Here is a 21,215-nt window from a genome sequence, read left to right as displayed (position 1 = left end):
TAAAAAACAAAAGAGAAGGGAAACAACTAGAATTTTTTTTTTTTTTTAGCTCTGCAGGCAGGGATCAAATTGTGCCCCTTGCTATGGAAGTGGGAGTCCTAACCACTGGATCACCAGGGAAGTCCCTACAAAGTTTTAAAAGCAGCTTTAGGAAAGAAGCCCTAGTGTCTGTGAAAACAAGTGCAGTGAGTTTTCATGCACTGGCCTTTTACATATTTTCCCCTTTAGATTTATAAGGGTTCTAATTCATAGATCAGTCAGTCATGTCTGGCTCTTTGCAATCCCATGAACTGCATCATGCCAGGCTTCCCTGTCCATCACCAACTCCTGGAGCTTGCTCAAACTCATGTCCATCAAGTTGGTGATGTCATCCAACCATCTCATCCGTTGTCATCCCCTTCTCCTCTGGTCTTCAATATTTCCCAGCATCAGGGTCTTTTCCAGTGAGTCAGTTCTTCGCATCAGGTGGCCAAAGTATTGGGAGTTTCAGCATCAGTCCTTCCAATGAATATAGGATGGATTGGTTGGATCTCCTTGCAGTCCAAGGGACTCTCAAGAGTCTTCTCCAACACCATGGCTCAAAACCATCAATTCTTCGGCACTGAGCTTTCTTTATAGTCCAACTCTCACATCTGTACATGACTACTGGAAAAACTATGGCTTTGACTAGATGGACCTTTGTTGGCAAAGTAATGTCTTTGCTTTTTAATATGCTGTCTAGGTTGGTCATAGCTTTTCTTCCAAGGAGCAAACGTCTTTTGATTTCATGGCTGCAGTCACCATCTGCAGTGATTTTGGAGCCAAAACAACAGTCTCTCACTGTTTCCATTGTTTCCCCACCTATTTGCCTTGAAATGACGGGACTGAATGCCATGATCTTAGCTTTCTGAATGTTGAGCTTTAAGCCAACTCTTTCACTCTCCTCTTTCACTTTCACCAAGAGGCTTTTTAGTTCTTTGCTTTCTGCTATAAGGGTAGTGTCATCTCTGTATCTGAGGTTATTGATATTTCTCCTGGCAGTCTTGATCCCAGCTTGTGCTTCATCCAGCCCAGCATCTAGCATGATACAACATATAAGTTAAATAAGCAGGGTGACAATATACAGCCTTGACATACTCCTTTCCCAATTTGGAACCAGTCTTTTGTTCCATGTCCAGTTCTGTTGCTTCTTGACCTACGTACAGATTTCTCAGGAGGCAGGTAAGTAAGGTGGTTTGGTATTCCCATCTCTTTAAGAATTTTCCACAGCTAGGACTCGCTGCTAGGTAGGACTTACAGTTAGTACTTGTGTTTGGTGAGCTGTGAAATCACGGTGTTAGAGCTTCCCTCTGTTAGTAAGTAGCTGTTCCTCAAGTGTATGTAATATAAATCAGAGTCTATATGAATTCATGCTAATTGTCAGCCAGCTACCCTATTTTGCTGTGGATAACCACTAGTAATTTTCTGCTTTGTTCTTATTTATTTACTTTGAACCTGGGCTTTGGGTGGTGAAAGCACAAAGTCCTAACCACTGGACCACCAGGGAATTCCCATTTTCTGTTTTATTTTTGCTGAAACTAAAAAATCAATTTTTAAAGGAAGAAAAGGATTTCCAAGGAAATGTGTACTGGCCCCCCAAAAGGATCTAGTTTGGAAAATTAGATTACTCAACCACTAATTTTAGTAAGTTATAAATTAAGCCTGTGTGGAACATTTTTGAGTTGGTATTAAGATGGCTGGAACCTGACTTTGTATATCGTAAACCGTAGCAGCAGGAGCTTAGATTCCTGTTTTCTGCTCCTTAGTGCACAGGAAAGTTGGGGAAGAGAGGCTGAGGCCTGGAGAAACCAGAGAGCACATCTTGTTCCTCCAGACTTCAGTCAGCGCAGAAGTCTTTCTCGGAATCTTTTTGAGATGGCTTGAAGTGTCGGACATTCCATCTTGCTACCAGGCCAAACTTAAGTCCCAGCACCTTTGCCTGTTGGTCCAAGTGCAGTTCCCTTCCTGTGCCCAGTGGACTCAGTGTTCACCAGAACGGGAAGGGAATTAGCTCATTAAAATAGTAAATTCTCTTTTAATGTAACTCAACTTTAGCAAGATAAAGGAGGGACTACTTGGATGATATTTCTTTTTTTTTTTATTAATTTTATTGACAAATTCCAAGTGTTAGTCACTCAGTCATGTCTGACTCTTTGCCATCCCTTGGACTGTAGCCCACCAGGCTCCTCTGTCCATGGGATTCTCCAGGCAAAAATACTGGAGTGGGTTGCCATGCCCTTCTCCAGGGGATCTTCCCAACCCAGGCATCAAACCCAGGTCTCCCACATTGAAGGCAGATTCTTTACCATCTGAGTCACATGATTCTGACAGTCCAAATTTATTAATAAAATGAAAAAGATTTAGCACAAACATGTTTATCATTTAAACAGAATGGAATTATTTTTCAGTAAATATTCAGGGTCAGTTGCTAATTTCCTTTTTCTAGAAATTCATTTCCACATATTGACCTCTGTTTATTCTGTAAAAATAGGGTTTTACTATACTATAAGTAGTCCAAGTATCAGTTGCATGGGATTGAGGAACTGATGTATTTACTATTAAGTATCTGTTAATTACAGGGAAATAAGTTAAATCTGGAGAAGGCAAGGGCACCCCACTCCAGTACTCTTGCCTGGCAAATCAAATGGATGGAGGAGCCTGGTGGGCTGCAGTCCATGGGGTCACTAGGAGTCGGACACAACTCAGTGACTTCACTTTCACTTTTCACTTTGATGCATTGGAAAAGGAAATGGCAACCCACTCCAGTGTTCTTGCCTGGAGAATCCCAGGGACAGGGGAGCCTGGTGGGCTGCCATCTCTGGGGTCACACACAGTCAGACACGACTGAAGCAACTTAGCAGCAGCAGCAGCAGCAAGTTAAATCTAAGCCTTGATCATTTAAAAAATAAAATTATTCTTCCCTAAAAACCAAAATCTAAACTTTGATGACATGTACATGACAAATTCCCCAAAGCAGAAAGCAGAGAAAATTGAAAAATTCTACATTTCTGTAAAATTTGAAATGTCTAAAAAAAGTTATAACTTGAAATATTGCTAAACTTTCCTATATCTTAAAAAAAATTTCTACCTAGATACTAGTCTGCTGTGCTAGGGGATTTGCCAGTCCATGAAAATAATTAATTGTTTGGATCCCAGATTTTAACTTAGATGATCTTCAAGTCTGAGTCAGACCCACACTTGGAAAGATAGTTGTCTCTGTTGTGATTTTACAGAAGGTCTTCAGAATGTTACCTCAGAATCACCATCTTCTTTGAAGGACTTTATGATCTGCCTCCTGGCCTTTGGGAAAATTCACCTGTGCTCTCTAACAGGCAGTCTGTGCAGGTGGAGGTTAAGGAGGGGGAGAGACCATATAAATTGTGGGTTGACTGCTATTTCCTGATCTCCTTACATATCACATTTTAAAGAAGCACTTAAAAAATATATAATAATATATTAATATAACAATATATATTAATATAATTAAATTAGTATATATTACATTTTATTATATATATTATATAATATATATTATATATAATCAATATATAAAATTACATCTTAACTTTATAATTATATATAATATATAATCATACATAATATATATTTATATATGTTTATAATTATATATATTTATATGTAAATTTATATAATTTATAATATAAATTATTATATAATATAAATTATATATTAATTATATATATGTTATATGTGTGAACATAAATATATATAATTATATATAGAAATTATAAATATATAATTGTATGTATATATGTATATATATAATTATATAATGATATATATAATATATAAATAATGTAAATATATAATTATAATTATGTATATTATATCTATAGTATATAATATATATGCTATAATATATATTATATATATAGTCAACTAGCTGACTTCAACTAACAAACATATATATAATATATATTTAATATATAATAGTTATATATTATAGATAATATATAATAATATATAATGTATATATTTAAAAGTTTATTATTTTAATTTAAAAATTTTATAATTTAATAAAAATAAAATTATATTATTTTATATAATTATATAATAATTTAGAATTATATAATTAATATTAATATAGTATATTATATAATATTTATTACATACTTTATATATTATATTTATATTTATTATACTATTATCATATATTTATAATATAAATTTATTTATTTTAATTGAGGGCTAACTACTTTACAATATTGTATTGGTTTTGCCATACATCAACATGAATCCGCCATGGGTGTACACATGTTATATACATTATAATATATTTATATATACTATACATATACTATAGATATATAATTATAGTTTTGAAACACTTTAAATGGTAATTTTTTTTTGAAACACTTTAGTGGTATTTTTTTTTAAAGCATCGAGACTACTTAGTTTTTTAAATTCCATTGACTTTCAATGACATCATTGATGTTTCTCCCTAGTTTTGGTACTTTTGCTGATGTGTCGCTGAGTTGTTGCAGAAGATAGCTTAAAAAACAAAGCTGGCAGTTATTCTCTACCCTCTTGGTTTTCATGTTAATTATCGTTCTACCATTCAGTGAGGGAAGCTCTACTATTTAATTATAAACATTACTATAAATACATTGTAAGTTATGTGCATGTGTGCTAAATTGCTTCAGTCATGTCCCGCCACCCTTTGCTACCCCATGGACTGTAGCCCGCCAGGCTCCCCTGTCCATAGGATTCTCCAGGCAAGAATACTGGAATGGGTTGCCATGCCCACCTCCAGGGGATCTTCCCGACTCAGGGAAACCCAGATCTCTTATGTCTCTTATATTGGCAGGAGGATTCTTTACCACTAGGGCACCTGGGAAGCTCCAAGTTACAACATAATATCATTAAAACATCAGCAAAGATGTCTGGCTTCTTGAGGAAAAGGCAAAACAGACTAGAACATTAATACAATTTAATGAGCGTGCTCTGAGAATGATGATTAAGGAGAAGCATTTTAGGCGATTTTAAGGAAGTTCCCAAGAGGCAGCCAGCTCTTTTGTAGTAGAGGGTTGTCTAGAAGCTCAAGGGGGAGCTGACCAATCACAGAATCTTCTCAGATTACCCACACCATGTTTTTCAAACAGCAAGAGGGTTACATCGAAGTCACATCCCCACACCTCATGGGCAGATGGTCCTGATCTCTGGTGTTCTCGATCCCCAGCCAGGATGGTCAGATGACTTGTCGCCCCAGAGGATGAATTAATAGTGAGGAAGAGAGGATGCTAAGCATAAGAATGTTCTTTACTTCAAAAATGTAACTTCTACAAAGAATTTTCTATATTATGCAACTGTAAATAAAGTGCAGTGTCCACAATGTGATTTCTAAGATAACGTTTACTTTTTCAGGTTGAAATCAAGGAAGCAGGTGGTTCTATCACAAGTAACAATCTGGATGAAGCAGCCTTCCAACATCCTCTGGCCCAGGAGTCATGTTGCAAGTTCCCATCATCTCAAGGAGCAGAGGATGCCTCTGGTTGCTCTCATAAGAAAGACTCTAACCCAATGGTAATTATGCCAAAGAAAATGTGTCTGACTAACATGATGTTAAATGTTTGACCCTTATCATTACTAAGTCAACAGTAAAATATTTTCAGTCATTGCTTTGCATTCTGTTTACTTGTCGAGTCAGCATTTTTGATTGTCTTATCTATGAAAAGAGGGATATAATTAGAGTCTTTCTAATGTTTCCTTCACATCTAAGATTCTCTTCTACTCGATCTTAGCAAATCAAAGATTAGGACACTGCTGTATTCACTAAAGAGAGAAGCCGTAAGTCACCTCAGTCCAGGCAGACCCAGGGTTGGCCCAGGAAAGGAGCAGCTGCTGACCTGTGTGGTTTGGCATGCTGGTGGGAGGGGGCAGCTGCGGTTCTGTGGCTGCAGGGCAGAAGCTGCTTTCCTCCCTGCCTGCCTCCAAATCCCTCCTACCAACTAACACTCAAGTAAGATAGGAATCAGTAACATTTGTGGTTTATGTGATAGGTTCGCATGTTTGTCGTTTTATTTAATCTATCAACTGCCCTGGTGGCTCAGACAGTAAAGAGTCTGCCAGCAATGCGGGAGATCTGGATTTGATCCTTGGGTTGGGAAGAGCCCCTGGAGAAGGAAATGGCAACCCATTCCAGTATTCTTGCCTGGAGAATCCCGTGGACAGAGGAGCTTGGCAGGATACAGTCCATGGAGTCACAAAGAGTCAGACACGACTGAGCTACTAATACAGACAAACTCTGTAGGGTAGACATTATTTTTACCTACATTTTATGGATCAGAAAACAGAGATGTTGCATAGTCTACTTGTAAGTGGTGTGTTGAGGACCAAAAAGGGAGGGAAACCAGGGAATCCAGCCCCAAGCATTCATTCGGCAAAAGGTCCACAGAACCAATTGCTGTCCCCACCATCAGCTCTCTATTCCAAGAAAGGAGACCTTAGACCTAAGGTGTGTACTTTAACTGGAAAATACTTGAGAATGAGCAGAGCTTTTCTAGGACACTTAGATCAGGTGAACAGGATGAGAATTCTTCCGATTACACCAGACTCCTGAGTAATGTTAGAATGCTCACAGGAGGGACAGGATTGTGTCCCTCAGGAGTCCAGAATTGTGCAATAGGCAGAGGCCTGGACAGACCACTCAGCCCATCTGTGCACCTGTGCGTGTGTGGCTATAATTATCCTCTAAATACAAAGAAAATTCCAATGGAACATGAATGCTTGCCTCTTATCCAGTGTCAGGATGATCTGAAGATGTGAGCTGGCGATCAGCACCTCATTAATGTAGGTTGTATGTGTGTTATTTTGGTAACATCGATCCTTTAAGCTTATTTGGGTTTTCCTGTCTAGGAAACCCAAAGGCAACCTAACAACAGAAACCGTAGTTTCTCTGGGTATTTGCGATTTTACCATCAGAATTAGAAGCTATGTGCGGTGAGAGACAGTGACTCCTCTCACCTTCATGTTCATGCCGCACTGCCATGGACAGGGCTGCCCAAGGGAGGGCCGAGTCCATGCTTGGCTTGACTGGTGTGGTGGACTGGTGACTCACCAGGCTTGCTGGGGATTTATATATGGTCAGAATCCAACTAGGCGATCTGAGGGTGCTGGTCAGGCCCAGAAAGATTGACATGGTTTCTTGGAATTTTCCAGTACTTGGATTAAACTTTCTAAACTGTACTTGTAGGAAATGAAATAAATGGGTATCTTAAAAACACATTAAATGTTAAATAATAACATGTGCATGTGGAAGGAGAGAACAACTGTCATAAAATTAAAGATTATTCTAAGTAGTTGACCAGCTACAGAGATGGAGTCAGGGGGACAAAGCCCTTCCTATGGTTAACTGGATTTCAGTGGGGCCAGGTTAGGCAAGTCAGCACACTCTCTCCATTCCTGAAGACCGTGGAGTACCTGGACAGGTGGACAGAAGCTCTGGTTCATAGTCACCTGTTCCCTACCCTAAGCCTATACCTGTAGAGACAGGTGTGAGCAGGAACTTCTCTTAACACACTGAACACACCTCCCAAGACGTTTCCCCGGGAATTTTTTTGCCTTGTGGTCCCTCCAGAGAGCATGTTATTGTAGAGTAAATAAGTGAGAATATATCTATAGTTTACCATTTTCCATTAAAACTTAAATTGTGCATTAAAACTGTGTTCTTGGATTTAAGTTTACTTAGATTCATATTACTGGATATCTTTTTAAAAATGGAGCCTGATCATTATTTTTCATTTTAGGTGATATGTCAGTTGAAAGGGGGCACACAAATGCTGTGTATAGACAGTTCTGGCGCAAGAGAACTACAAGCACTTCATTTGGTTCCTCAGTATCAAGACCAAAATAATTATCTACAGTCAGGTACAAAGTAAATTAATAGAAAAATATGTCATATATCACATGGAAGTTGGTAAGTGAATATGTGTGTGAATGTGTATACAGAGTGAAAGTCAAATAGGCAGTTAGGCAATTTGGCAACCTACAGCCCATATTAGTGAGTTAAGACTAGAAAAATATATCTTTATAGGTTAATTCATGTACATTGTTCTGACTATCTCGAATTCTTAGATAGCTGTCCTCTCCTTCTGCTATCTGTAGAGAGCTTTGTGATCCTAATAGGCAACTACTTGTACCCATGAGTGGTGTGGCCAGAGGTAACTGGGTTGAAACAAACTTTCCCAGATTAGGCAGTGGGTTGACTGTTCAGATGTGGCAAAAATTATACACATTTTAATGTAAATGTTTTAATGCAGTCAAGGAGAACCAGCACTCCGCTTTCATCATCATGGGTTCTGAAATAACTATCAAATGCTGACTTATCTGCCGTTGATTTATTCAGAAACTTCTTTAAACTGGTGCAATAATAATGAATAATCTATAACTACTTGATTACCATCAAATGACTCATGAATGATTAAAGGAAGGTCAAATGACATAGTTTTAAGATTGTGTTTACAAAAGTTAGACACTAATACTCAAAACTGGGCATCTGTGTGTACTATGCACATAATTGTGTTACCCTAAAGCTTGAATTAACCAGAATATTTCATTATCATATGATTCACTGACCTTGTCATAATTTAAGTCAATATTAAGTCCTGATGCCATTCCAGTGAGCCTTTGGAACCCAGGGCAAAAAGACAGAATGTAACTGCTATTCCATCCTGATAGTCTCCTTATCCAGGGACAGATAACATGCCTCTAAGGCATTTACTTTTCTATGATGCAAAGCACCTCCAGGAGCACTTTCCTGCACACCAGCCATGGGTTTTCTGGCTCCAGTCCCTGTGGGTCAGAGCTGCCTCTGATCCTCTACACAGGCAGAGAAGGCTTCTTTTCCAATTCCCTTCCTTCTGGAACACAACAAAATCCTAATGCCTTAGATCATCCCCAGAAGGAAGATTTACATAATGCTCTCCTCATCTATGTCCTTGTCATATCATCATAACTGCTCAGCCCCCAGCCTAGTTTCCTTTGTCACTGTGTACACATTAAATATCACCGTGAAATAGATGCATTCAGTTACGTAAATCTCAAGGAAACACCACTCAAAGGAGGCACAAGCCTTCAGTAGGTGGGCAATCAGGAGACTTCTGTCACTCCAGTTCAAACACGGAATTTGACAGGGACCGTAGTGTCTCACGGGTGTTCTTCATGGCGCGCTTAGGCCAAAGAAATACAGTATCAGCTCCAATCTTAAGTAGTTGCTCCCAATAGCCTGGTAAGTATTCACATGCCATCAAATCAGTACCTGAGGAAGAGCACACACAAACTGAAGGTGGCCCGTGTGTCGTCCCACAGGGGGCGCTGTGCTTTCTTTGAAAATGAGACGTATCTACAGCCTCCCTGGTGAGTGCTGCAGCACTCGAGGGCACCGTGGCACAGAGTTTAGGAACCTGGGCAGCGACATTTTTTAGCATAACTAGCTCAAGTAAAGTAGCATTATGACAAAGAAAAAAGGTGTAATAAGTAAAAACAAACAAAAAAACCCAAGCTGAAAACATTGACCAGAAAGGTTTTATAGAAAACATAAATAGGATCAAGAGAAGTGTAAATGACTTTGCACATGTTAAACTCATGATACATTATCATTTTTGTACTTTATTCCATGTGCAAGTGGAAAAGGAACAATATATGCTATCAATTAATTGTAATTAATTGTGTCTTCCTTACAGATGTCCCTAAACCCATGACTACTTTAGTAGGAAGATTTTTGCCAGTACCAGCAAAATTAAATCTCATTACACAACAAGTGAGTTATTGCTTTAATAAAAAAAATACAATAGGGTATTATTGTCTCTTGAAATTTCAATTGTTGAAGTTTGAATTACTCAGAAAGTATATTTATCCTCTGTTTTACAATCAGTGGTTAAACCAAGTATCCAACACCTTCACCCCACGTTAGGCACTGGGAGTAGCAGAGTGAGTCTAAGACCGCCTTCTCTGCCGGCTCTGTGAGACCACCTGGCCTTCCTAGGCCTCTGGACCCCAGTTCTGCCCCATTCGCTGAGTGTGTCCTTTGTGGCCCTGGCACCCATCAGCACGTACCCCTCACTTGGTCTAGAATACTTATTTCCCACCTTTGTCCACATCAGGAAAATGCTCTTTAGTTTAAAATACTTTTATGATTACACCATAATGTGCATAGATTAAATATAAGACAAATGTACTCTTTTCCTTAAGTCTTGATGTAAAATGTCCCCTCTCCAGAAGAGCCTTCCGTACGTCCCCAGTGTAGACGCCTCTCTGTCACAGCGCCGGTTTGATTCTCTGCATACGCCCCCAGTGTAGACGCCTCTCTGTCACAGCGCCGGTTTGATTCTCTGCATACGCCCCCAGTGTAGACGCCTCTCTGTCACAGCGCCGGTTTGATTGTGCACACACTGTGACTGTCTTGCGTTCTTCAGTCTGTTTGTTTGCCTGTGTCCACCCACAGGAATACAAGCTGCACAGAGCGGAGGTCTTGCGATTCTTGGTTATACCTGTGGACTGAGGGCTGGAGCAAAGCTAACATGTATCAGGCCGTCATGGAGGGTGGCCTGCAACAGGGCAGCATGCCTGAGCACTTGGGTTACATCAGTGAGCCAATATTAAGTGAACCCCCCAAAACAAATCAAAGCAGAACAGATGACTCTGCCCTCCCACAGTTTACAGTTCAGTGTGGGAGACAGACAATAAGCAAACCTAATAAATAAATAAATTAAACTGTATGCTAGGAGAGCAGAGGCAGGGCACTGGAGGTGGGGGTTTGAGGAGGAAGGCAGGTGGCAAGTTTAAGCAAGGTGGTCAGTGTTGGCGCCACTGAGAAGGTGACACTCGAGCAAAGTCTTCAGAGAGAGGAAGAGGTGAACCATGTGACTGTCACGTGGAAGAGCCTTTCAGGCATGGCGAGGAGCACTCACAGTCTGGGTCCAGTGGGCTGTGCAGACAGTCAGGAGGCCGATGGGGCAAGGGTGGAGCAAGCAAGAGGGGAGAGCAGGAGGAAGTGGAACGCGACAGAAAACATCTTACTTAAAAGACATCTCTTTTTCTCTGCTTTACTTTGAGGCTAAATAAATAAGCAAAAGAGAGAGAAATTATATCTGGTTTATTCTGAGAATCATCTCAACCTCAAGAACTGTTAAATCACTTCCTCAAAAGAAGGCAAAAGTCCAGAGAAGTCTACTCCTCATGGACTGCCATGAGGAGGTGTGGGCCCAATAATTGGGTGTCTGGGTGACTGTAAAAAAAACAGTTGCAGTCACTGGTGAACACTTCCCTCTAGCAAAGCAGGGGAGAGGAACACAGAGCCTCCCAGCTCTCAAGACCCACCAGGGTGGTTCTGGTGGTGACTCCCTGTGAGACTGTGGTGGGGGATTTGTAATGAAGGAGTTGGACCCTGGGTGGTTTCTCAGTGTCTTCAGGGCCCATCAGGGAATGATTACACACAATGATAAAAGAAGCAGAAGAGAGAAAGGATGATAGATAAATTGTGTTTTCCCAAGATCATGCTTCTTTTTTTTTTTTTTTGACTGCACTGAGTGGCTTGTGGGATTTTAGTTCCCTGCAAGTGAAGTCGCTCAGTCGTGTCTGACTCTTTGCGACCCCGTGGACTGCAGCCCACCAGGCTCCTCCATCCATGGGATTCTCCAGGCAAGGGTACTGGAGTGGGTTGCCATTTCCTTCTCCAAGGGATCTTCCCGACCAAGGGATCTTCCCGACCTAGGGATCGAACTCGGGTCTCCCACATTGTAGGCAGATGCTTTACCGTCTGAGCCGCCAGGGAAGTTCCCTGACCAGGAATCAAACTCAGGTCTTTAGCAGTGAAAGTACAGAGTCCTAGCCACCAAACTGCCAGGAAATTCCAAAACTATGTTTCTTAAATAAAGCTTATTTTTAAATTTCAAGTTTTTAGGGAGGAAGGGACAAGGATAGGATGTTTGTGATATACACAAATAATTTCAAAATCTAAACTTATTCAACAGTTGAAATTTCTTCAAGCTTCTTTTAAGAAAATAAAGGTCAGCGTTGATTTTGCTACCCTTTCCTTTCCCTGTAAGCCATGTGAATGGATAATATACAATAAAAGAACGTGAGAACCAAAAAGCAAAGGACATGGATAATGCAGAGATTAGGACACTGGTTTTGAATTTGTTAAAATTGATTACAAAATTTTTTATGATTAGATGAGAAAGTAATGGTTGCCAATGAGATTTCTAATGTCAAGATCTCTTGTGTTAAACTAAGAACATAATAATAATCAAAGAACATGTTTAGTTTATAGAAATATGTTATTAAATTTATTTCCGAATTTGTAGTTCATAAAAGTGAAAAAGATGTCCACTGCAATAACACTGGGCAGCCGACTGACGGCCGTGTGAACTGCTTGTCAGCTTGTAGGTGGCTTGGCCCTGAGTCCTTGGCCTGTTTTCAGTCTTTGACCACAGTCAGGCTTTCTCGCCCCAGGGCATCCTGTGGTCTGGTGGGTGAGGTGACTGGGGCTGGACTCCTCTCGCTTCTACTGAAACCCTTGGCTGGAACCCGCTCAGGTGTTAGCAGAACCATGGTGATAATAAGGCCTGGATGTTGTCGTAAAGGGATTGTGGTATAAACTTCCAGAAGAAAATCATTTTTGTCTATATCTGGGGTGGGGGGGGGAGGTATAATAAACTTTTAAAATGTATACTAATTCAAATTATGCTTGCCTTTGACTTTACACAGCTTGACAGTGGAGCCTTACCATCTGCAATCAACGGTTCTGCTTTCCCCTCAGGATCAACTCTTCCAGGACCACCACCAAAAATAACTTTGGCTGGGTAAGAATTAAAAGCAACTGTCACTTTAATGTAAGAGTTTAAGAGGCTCTTGGGTACATTTGTGATTTTCTTCTGAGTTTTAAAGTTAACTTTACCTGCAAACTTTCATGACTTCTAAAATAGGATTTTTACATTCAGCAGTGCACTAACAGTATTGCTGTGAGTGTCTGGTTTGTGGTTGCTTGAAAGACTGGTCTGTAACCTTCATTTACTTCCACTCTCTGCCCACTGCCCAGTGGCAGTGTTTCGGAGGTTTGCTGCCGATCCTAGCTGTCTTGAGAGCACATTGGCTTAAACTTGGCTGCTCTGTTTCTTTTTTGCTGTCATCAACACAGGTAATGGTGTGGCAGTCACTTAATGCTGACCGCAGTCTCCGTGCCTTTATGACAGCCTCTGCCCGCTGCCTTTGCTCAGGTTCAATGGCAGGGTCCAAGGCACATGGTCTGCAGGTGGATATGGCTGCACTTATCTGGGACCTTGTCTGGACATTTTAAAATCATGTCTATAATTGTAACTAACTAAACTAACCAAGCTGGTTGCAACTTTCTTGAGTTCACACTCATGCGCTGTCAGTGAATAGAGCAGCCCTCTTTGTTCATGGAGCCATCTAGTTGGTTATGGAGGGCCATCTCTTCCTGCCTCCAGAAGTTGGGACACACAGCCTAATGAAAAAGTACATTTGAGGGCCTGAAAGAAATCAGGCCAGCAATTTAGGAAATGTAGGCTGGTCTCTAGTGCCCCCAGCCTCCTGAAGTGTCTGCCTTTAGGCACATCTTCACTGTGACCTTGATGAGGGTGAGGAGAGTCATGGGGCCGTGTGAGAGGCTTAGGTGAGCTGCTAGGTCGAGTTCGGTGACCTGGTGGGATTCAGTCAACACACACCTCTGCGGCGTCGCTGAAGAACGTCAGTTGCTCACAGGATTTGCTGCTCCAGTCTTAGTAGTTGGTCGTGGAGCTGGTTGTGATTCTGTGCCACCTCAGTTGTTGACTCTCATTTAATTTGGCTGACTCTGACTGTGGGAGCCATTCTCCTGGCTTCACTATCTTGGCATGGTGGATCAGTGGTTGCTGTTTACCTGGTTCTGTAATCATGGTTCATAATATTTGTGGACAAAACAACTCTGTGAGCAACTTCTAGATTTGCTGATGGTATTACATCTTTGGCTATACCATATGACCCAGGATTTTCTCAGGATATGTACCTTACCTCGCTTGTAATCTGGGAGCATCCAGCCCGTGGTATTGCACACCATGTGCTTTAGCATGCCTACCATATCCACGGGCATTCGGTGCTTCAATACTTTATTTCCGGTGTGGATCTCGGAGTTAGAGTGCCATTTGAAGTTTCTCTGCGTTGCAGCTGCTACACGTTTCCACAGAGGAGCAGCAGTGAGGGGACTTTCACTCGGTGCACCCCCTTATTCCCACCCTCCCCCTGCCTTCTTCCCGCTCTCTGCAAGGTTTTCTCTGTTGTGAAGTCATTATGCAGGCCATAAAATATTTTTCTATTATAAATGATGTGCCAGGAAGGTTTGTCAGGAACAACATGAGCTTTGTTTTTGTATTTTTTGCTGCAAATAACTACTTGATTTGATGTCATGCCACTGAATCAGCCAGATGATTATTATCTCTACATCCACAGCACTGATGGCATACTGGAATCTCTACCAACTTGTTATTTTTGGTGAGGGAGCTGTCAGAAAACCATTTGCTGGCTGTTTCATTCTGTATGAGTTCCCAACCACGACTAATTTGTTAGACCTCTTTAGATGCTTTGTTAGGCTTTTTTTTTTTTTTTCTTTAACTTTCATCAGACAACAAGGTTAAAGTAGGTGTGAGGACATGAGAAAGGACATTCTGTCAGCCCCTGTGGTGTTAACGTTCTGAGATAGGTGACTTAGATGTGGGCCAGCTTGGGCCTCACAGCAAGCAGTCCATGTGGGTGAATTCACCCAGTCACCATTCTCAAGATACAGGTGGTGAACTGGCTGACTTATTCAGTAGCCTATCATATGAATAAAAATTCACGTCCTGTCACTCTGCACGGCTTTAATAATCAAATTATCAATCAGACATTACTGTGAATTCTGATATCCCTTGAGATCTTTATTTTTGGTAACATCATGAACATTATAAAATTCAAGAGTCTGCTTCTCTGGAAATTTTTTCTTAAAGATGAGGTCATATCTCACTGTGGTACAGTTTATTTATAATGCTTTTCTGAGGCAGAGTTGTCCAGATCTCCTCTAGCCCTTTAATTCTCAGGTTGGCATAGAAGAGTAGTCAAATATGATTAATATTAGAGCCATGGAAGTTTTTTCCAGTTTAACCCACTGCAGTGAACTTGTCCCTTTACTGTCCCTCCAGGCGTTCTTTGCTCAGCCCTGATGTGGTATCTTTGCTTGTGCTGTTATTTCAACTGAAACATCCTTTTGATGAATAACAAAAAAACTTCACACCCTCGAAAGTCAATGTCAAGTTCGACTTCTTTCAGGAGTAGTTTGTTTTGTTTTTTCATCTCTATTAAACTGTCCTCGAATTTTATATAATTTATAATCTATATCATATAAGTTGATAGTTGATTATATAACATCTTTTGTTCTCTAATTTTTCAATTATATATAGCTCATGTCCCAAATTATTTGGTGGATTCCTCTAGAACAGGCAACGTAAATTAAAATAGATGTGTATGTATGTATATTTTGGTATTCCCCTGAAGCACTTATGACAGTCTAGCCACAAAGTGATCTCATAGTCAGCGCCTGTTGGCTCCTTCCTGCACCGTAGATGCTCACTGAACCGCGCTCTCTCCTTCCACAGTTACGGCAGGGCACCACTGCAGTGTCTCCATGGGCCCCTACTCCATTTTTAAAGGGAACAGTTTTGGTTCCTCTGGACAGGTAGTGCCAGGTCACACCATGCCCCATTTTAGAGGCAAGGCCGAGGGCAAGAGTGGTGAAGTGGGTGCCCGTGTCCCCCTGCTCTGAACAGCCCACATCTGATCCAGGTTCGGGGACCAGGGGCCAGTGCAGCCAGATCTGCCGCCTGCAGGCACCATGGGGATGGAAGGCTGCCACTCTCCTCTCTATGAAGGGGAAAACTAGACTAGATGAAGAATAAATTAATAAAGACTCAACAACATAGTGTGGGGATATAACCTTAAAAATGGGAGACATCTCCAGAAGAAGCAGCACACAGCAGCTCAGCCGGGAGTCGGGGACCTTTATGGCTTCCGATGAGAGAGGGCAGGGCTCCTGGAACAGAAACCCACGGTGAGGAGAGAGGCGGAGCCCTGATGAGGGGAGCTTCCAGAGCACGGGGGCGGGGGCCTGAGCTGAGGTTAGACTGACCTCCCCTGACTCAAGACAGCTGTGTGTGTGAGGGCACAGCGCACAGGCAGAGGGTGGCTCCCGTGCTCTGCAGGCTGCCAGGAGGCTGTCAGCAAGTCTGTGTGTGCCGAGCACTGCCGGAGCTCCTGAGGAGACCAAGACCAAAACGTGGTCTCAGAAGCAGCCAGGGCCACAGAGGCAGAGCCTGCGCACACAGCCTCGGGGAGCAGGAGGCTGAGCTCGAGGGCCACAGGCCCAGGGAGGGGGAGCCCTGCTCAACCCCAGGGTCTACCCACCATCTCACAGAGCTGACATCCCAAGTGCCCTCAGGCAGCAGTGCTTCTGAGCCGCGCTTGGGAGCTTGTCCGTTTCTTAACCCGAAGCCTCCCTCAGGTTTAGCAGTATCCAGCACACATTCACCTCGCCCCTTCTGATGCCCCTGAAAACGGCTTCTGGGCTAATCCCCAAAGGAACAGTTAGGAGGGCAGTCCCCAGTACCCACATGATAACATTCAAAACACATGTGATACTCGTGGTAATACTAGTCAGCTCTAACACAGTGGACGATGGTTTATCTGTTGTTTCTTTAGCTTATACTCTTCATTAGTGTTCTGATTTGAAAAATACAGAAATAGAAATCTATTTGGTGTGGGGAGCCACACACAGTAGAGGTTTAAACAGATCAATGGAAGAAGCTTGGGGAAGGTCCAAGGCCCCAGTGACATGAAATATCTCTCCCTCCTCTGCTCCCCAAAACGGTGTGTGTCATAGTTGTAAAGAGCCTGCCTGCCAGTGCAGGAGACATAAGAGACACAGGTTCAATCTCTGGGTTGGGAAGATCCCCTGGAGAAGAGCATGGCAACCCACTCCAGTATCCTTGCCTGAAGAATCCCATGGACAGAGGAGCCTGACAGGCTACAGTTCATGTGGTCGTGAAGAGTCGGACATGACTGAGTGACTAATGCTTTTGCTTTCACTTTCACTTTCCCTGGGGCCTGTGCCCTCGAGTTCTGCCATCTGCTCCCTGAGACTATGTGTGCGGGCTTGGGGAAGAGACAGCGATAGGGTCTCTGGGCGTGCAGCTGGACCTGGCCAGGCCTGCTCCTCACATTGTGAATGTGCATGCCGCTCCATCTTATGATCTGGCACTGATAAATGATACCTATAACTCTTTGGTGTTGAGATTTTCAGTCTTTGTTCAAAAACACCAGCTGCTTAGCTAATTCTCTTTTTGAAGAGTAATGATCTGAATACATTTTCTTTTTTAATCTTTATAGAGTAACTCTTAGTTCATTGGACACAAAGTCTAAAAAGCCATGTAACTGTACCAAATCCCAGTGTCTGAAATTGTAAGTAATCGCAAATCCTTCATTATTAAGTAGAAATAAGGTTGTTTAGAAATCAGTAAGTGGAGCAGGGTCCAGACAAACGTGAACGGCTAGTAGTGTATATGCTACAGTTAAGACTCAACAGCCGTGTACTCACGCTCCTCGTAAACCAGAGAGACTAGAAACAGCACCTTCTGCATAAGCCTGGTTGGGATCTTTCGGTATTATCTTGACCAACTAACTTAGTAAAAGACTCTGCCTGCGCCTCAAGTGGTGTGATTTTCTTGGATTTTGGTTCACGTTCTCCAGCCCCTCCAACAAGTGCTAAACACTGCATTCTTGTTGAGCATTAACTGTAACATTTCCGCATCTTAGTTTTTAAAAGCTGGATGAATTGGTTTACTCTATATTGAATTCTTCTCAGAACAATTCTCCCCCAGGGATGCCAGCTTCCTGGGAGGCTCAGTCGGGGGGATGGTAGGGCAGGTTGTGAAGCAGAATCCGGGCTGGGGTGGACTGTGTGGCTGGAATAGGAGGTGGACCGGTCACCATGACTGGTGGCACCGTGCCCTTGAGCTCCCGTCCCCGCCTGTCATGTGAGGTTCATCCATGCAATCTGTCTGCTCTCAGCTTCTGCCCTGAGTGCCCGCCTAGCTTTAAGTTACGTGATGGAAGGGGAGAATACGCCTTGTGCCGATGTCTAACAACCCTAACCACTATCTCCACATGATTTTTCCATTGCAGAGCTCCTGCTGAAGTCACTGAGAGCTCCATTGATGGGACAGTGATGTGGGGGTGCAGAAGTGGGTAAAAATCCAGAAGTCTGTGAAACTTGGTTCACAAAACAAAACTGAACAAACAAATTGATTTTTTAAGTTAATGTTAAAATCTAGGGTTGACTGTATGTAAATACTGAGTTGTCTTTGGTTTAGTCTGTGAATGCAAGTCCTATACCTCTCTGAACGTTGGACACACCATGAGACTATTGATCAGGAACTCTAATAATGCAGCTGGGTGAGGAGGAAGGAGAACAGAGAGAAAAGCCTGGACCATGTGACACTGTCGAGCCAGAGTGGCCAGCCCAGATGGAAACTTCTGATGCGGTGGAGGACGAGGTGGTAGAGACGAGAGTGGACGGAGCTGGGGGGTGAAGGGGTTCCTGTGGACAAGGGCTGCCATGCTGCTGGCTGGGTCGGCGACTGGGTTGCCCATGAACAACCCGTGAAGCCTAGAGCGAGGTATGTACACTGTGACTGGGGACGAAGTGAGGCGTCTCTTAAGGACTTGGAAATAAGATGTCTCTAAGAAGGGTTTTTCCATGATCCAGAGGATGTTGGCCATTTGATCTCTGGTCCCTCTGCCTTTTCTAAAACCAGCTTCAACATCTGGAAGTTCACCGTTCACATATTGCTGAAGACTGGTTTGGAGAATTTTGAGCATTACTTTGCTAGCGTGTGAGATGAGTGCAATTGTGCGGTAGTTTGAGCATTCTTTGGCATTGCCTTTCTTTGGGACTGGAATGAAAAATGACTATGCCAAAGCCTTTGACTATGTGGATCACAATAAACTGTGGAAAATTCTGAAAGAGATGGGAATACCAGACCACCTGACCTGCCTCTTGAGAAAACTGTATGCAGGTCAGGAAGCAACAGTTAGAACTGGACATGGAACAACAGACTGGTTCCAAATAGGAAAGGGAGTACGTCAAGGCTGTATATTGTCACCCTGCTTATTTAACTTATATGCAGAGCACATCATGAGAAACGCTGGGCTGGAAGAAGCACAAGCTGGAATCAAGATTGCTGGGAGAAATATCAATAACCTCAGATATGCAGATGATACCACCCTTATGGCAGAAAGTGAAGAGGAACTAAAAAGCCTCCTGATGAAAGTAAAAGAGGAGAGTGAAAAAGTTGGCTTAAAGCTCAACATTCAGAAAACGAAGATCATGGCATCTGGTCCATGGGAAATAGATGGGGAAATAGGGGAAACAGTGTCAGACTTTATTTTTGGGGGGCTCCAAAATCACTGCAGATGGTGATTTCAGGCATGAAATTAAAAGACACTCCTTGGAAGGAAAGTTATGACCAACCTAGATAGCATATTGAAAAGCAGAGGCATTACTTTGCCAACAAAGGTCCATCTAGTCAAGGCTATGGTTTTTCCAGTGGTCATGCATGGATGTGAAAGTTGGACTGTGACGAAGGCTGAGTGCCGAAGAATTGATGGTTTTGAACTGTGGTGTTGGAGATGACTCTTGAGAGTCCCTTGGACTGCAAAGAGAGCCAACCGGTCCATTCTAAAGGAGATCAGTCCTGGGTGTTCTTTGGAAAGAATGATGGATGCTAAAGCTGAAACTCAAGGTCTTTGGCCACCTCATGTGAAGAGTTGACTCATTGGAAAAGACTCTGATGCTAGGAGGGATTGAGGGCAGGAGGAGAAGGGGACGACAGAGGATGAGATGGCTGGATGGCATCACTGACTCAATGGACATGAGTCTGAGTGAACTCCGGGAGTTGGTGATGGACAGGGAGGCCTGGCGTGCTGCGATTCATGGGGTTGCAAAGAGTCGCACACGACTGAGCGACTGAATTGAACTGAACTGAACTGAAGAAGGGTTAGTGAATAGTGAAGTCGCTCAGTCGTGTCCAACTCTTTGCGACCCCATGGACTGTAGCCTACCAGGCTCCTCTGTCCATGGGATTTTCCAGGCAGTAGTCCTGAAGTGGATTGCCATTTCCTTCTCCAGGGGATCTTCCCAACCCAGGGCTTGAACCCAGGTCTCCCTCATTGTAGACAGATGCTTTACTGTCTGAGCCACCAAGCTAAAGTAAAGAAGGGTTACTTATTGATTACTTCATAAGGGAAAGGCCCAAGAAATAGCTTCTTGCCTAGAAGCAGCTTTCCAGATTAATCGGTGACTAACCTGCTAAGGAAAGATTTTATCATCACAAGGGGGCTTGGTCAGCGTTAGAACAAATGAAGAGGAGGTTCAGAGTGTTTGTGGTGCTGTCCTGGGAAGGCAGACATTGTGTCTGGGGGCTGCGGGGGCCGCCCACTCCAGAGAAGTGCGGGTGCCATGCACAGGGGAGGTGCAGCCCTCCCGGTGTGTTCTGTGCCTCTGCACCTCTAAATTCACACTCAGCACCGGTGATTTTGCTTCCTCAGTAGCAGCATCCTGAGAAGCAGGGGGCCCTGAATAAAGGCTGGGAACATTATAGGCACCGGAGGGGATGCTGTTTCCACCAAAAATTAACACATGGCACTCTGAACAGTGCATCTTTGGTTGGTATCAATCTACCACTGAAAAACCAATTATCTCCAGAAATACTGATTTTGGAAAGGCTAGAAATGGGCATATTCAACCCAGTGGACCTTCTTGGTGACATCTGTGTGCTTGTGCTGGTGGCAACACCACTCTGTCTCCGTGTGCCACAGGTACCCATCCTGATGCCAGTCAGGGGTGGATTCACCACTGTGGCTCCACTAGCCAGCATGGCATCAGCACCAGTCATAGCTCTTAGCTTCCTTTAGCTTTTTTCCCCGCAGCGAAGTCATGTTCAAAGCAGTGGAATCTAATTTTCTTGGAGTCTATTTGTCCCACATTATTGGGAATCTCTCTTGGATAAATGTTAAGAGGGATTACTACTAATTGACCATTAATAAAGAGAAAACCACATTATTGTATTTTTTAAAAATCCAGGTGCTGCATACACGTG

At 42.7% G+C, this 21,215-nt stretch overlaps 1 protein-coding gene across 6 annotated transcripts in view; it reads left to right on the top strand.

The window, feature by feature from the left end:
* Positions 1-21,215, top strand: part of TESMIN (testis expressed metallothionein like protein) — a 41,612-nt gene that overhangs the window by 2,495 nt on the left and 17,902 nt on the right. For 4 of the 6 annotated variants that reach the window (XM_059882938.1, XM_024987163.2, XM_024987164.2 and 1 more), the window contains exons 3-7: positions 5,404-5,562; positions 7,785-7,905; positions 9,720-9,796; positions 12,745-12,839; positions 17,446-17,517. In XM_059882938.1, the coding sequence (XP_059738921.1) occupies positions 5,404-5,562; positions 7,785-7,905; positions 9,720-9,796; positions 12,745-12,839; positions 17,446-17,517 (524 nt within the window). The remainder of the gene's footprint in view (positions 1-5,403; positions 5,563-7,784; positions 7,906-9,719; positions 9,797-12,744; positions 12,840-17,445; positions 17,518-21,215) is intronic. The other 2 variants (XM_059882939.1, NM_001205903.3) reach the window with 1 other exon arrangement.

This window comes from Bos taurus, chromosome 29, assembly GCF_002263795.3.
Source record: "Bos taurus isolate L1 Dominette 01449 registration number 42190680 breed Hereford chromosome 29, ARS-UCD2.0, whole genome shotgun sequence".
Taxonomy (NCBI): domain Eukaryota; kingdom Metazoa; phylum Chordata; class Mammalia; order Artiodactyla; family Bovidae; genus Bos; species Bos taurus.
The sequence above is the reverse complement of the archived record's forward strand: the minus strand, read 5'-3'. Positions and strand labels throughout refer to the sequence as shown.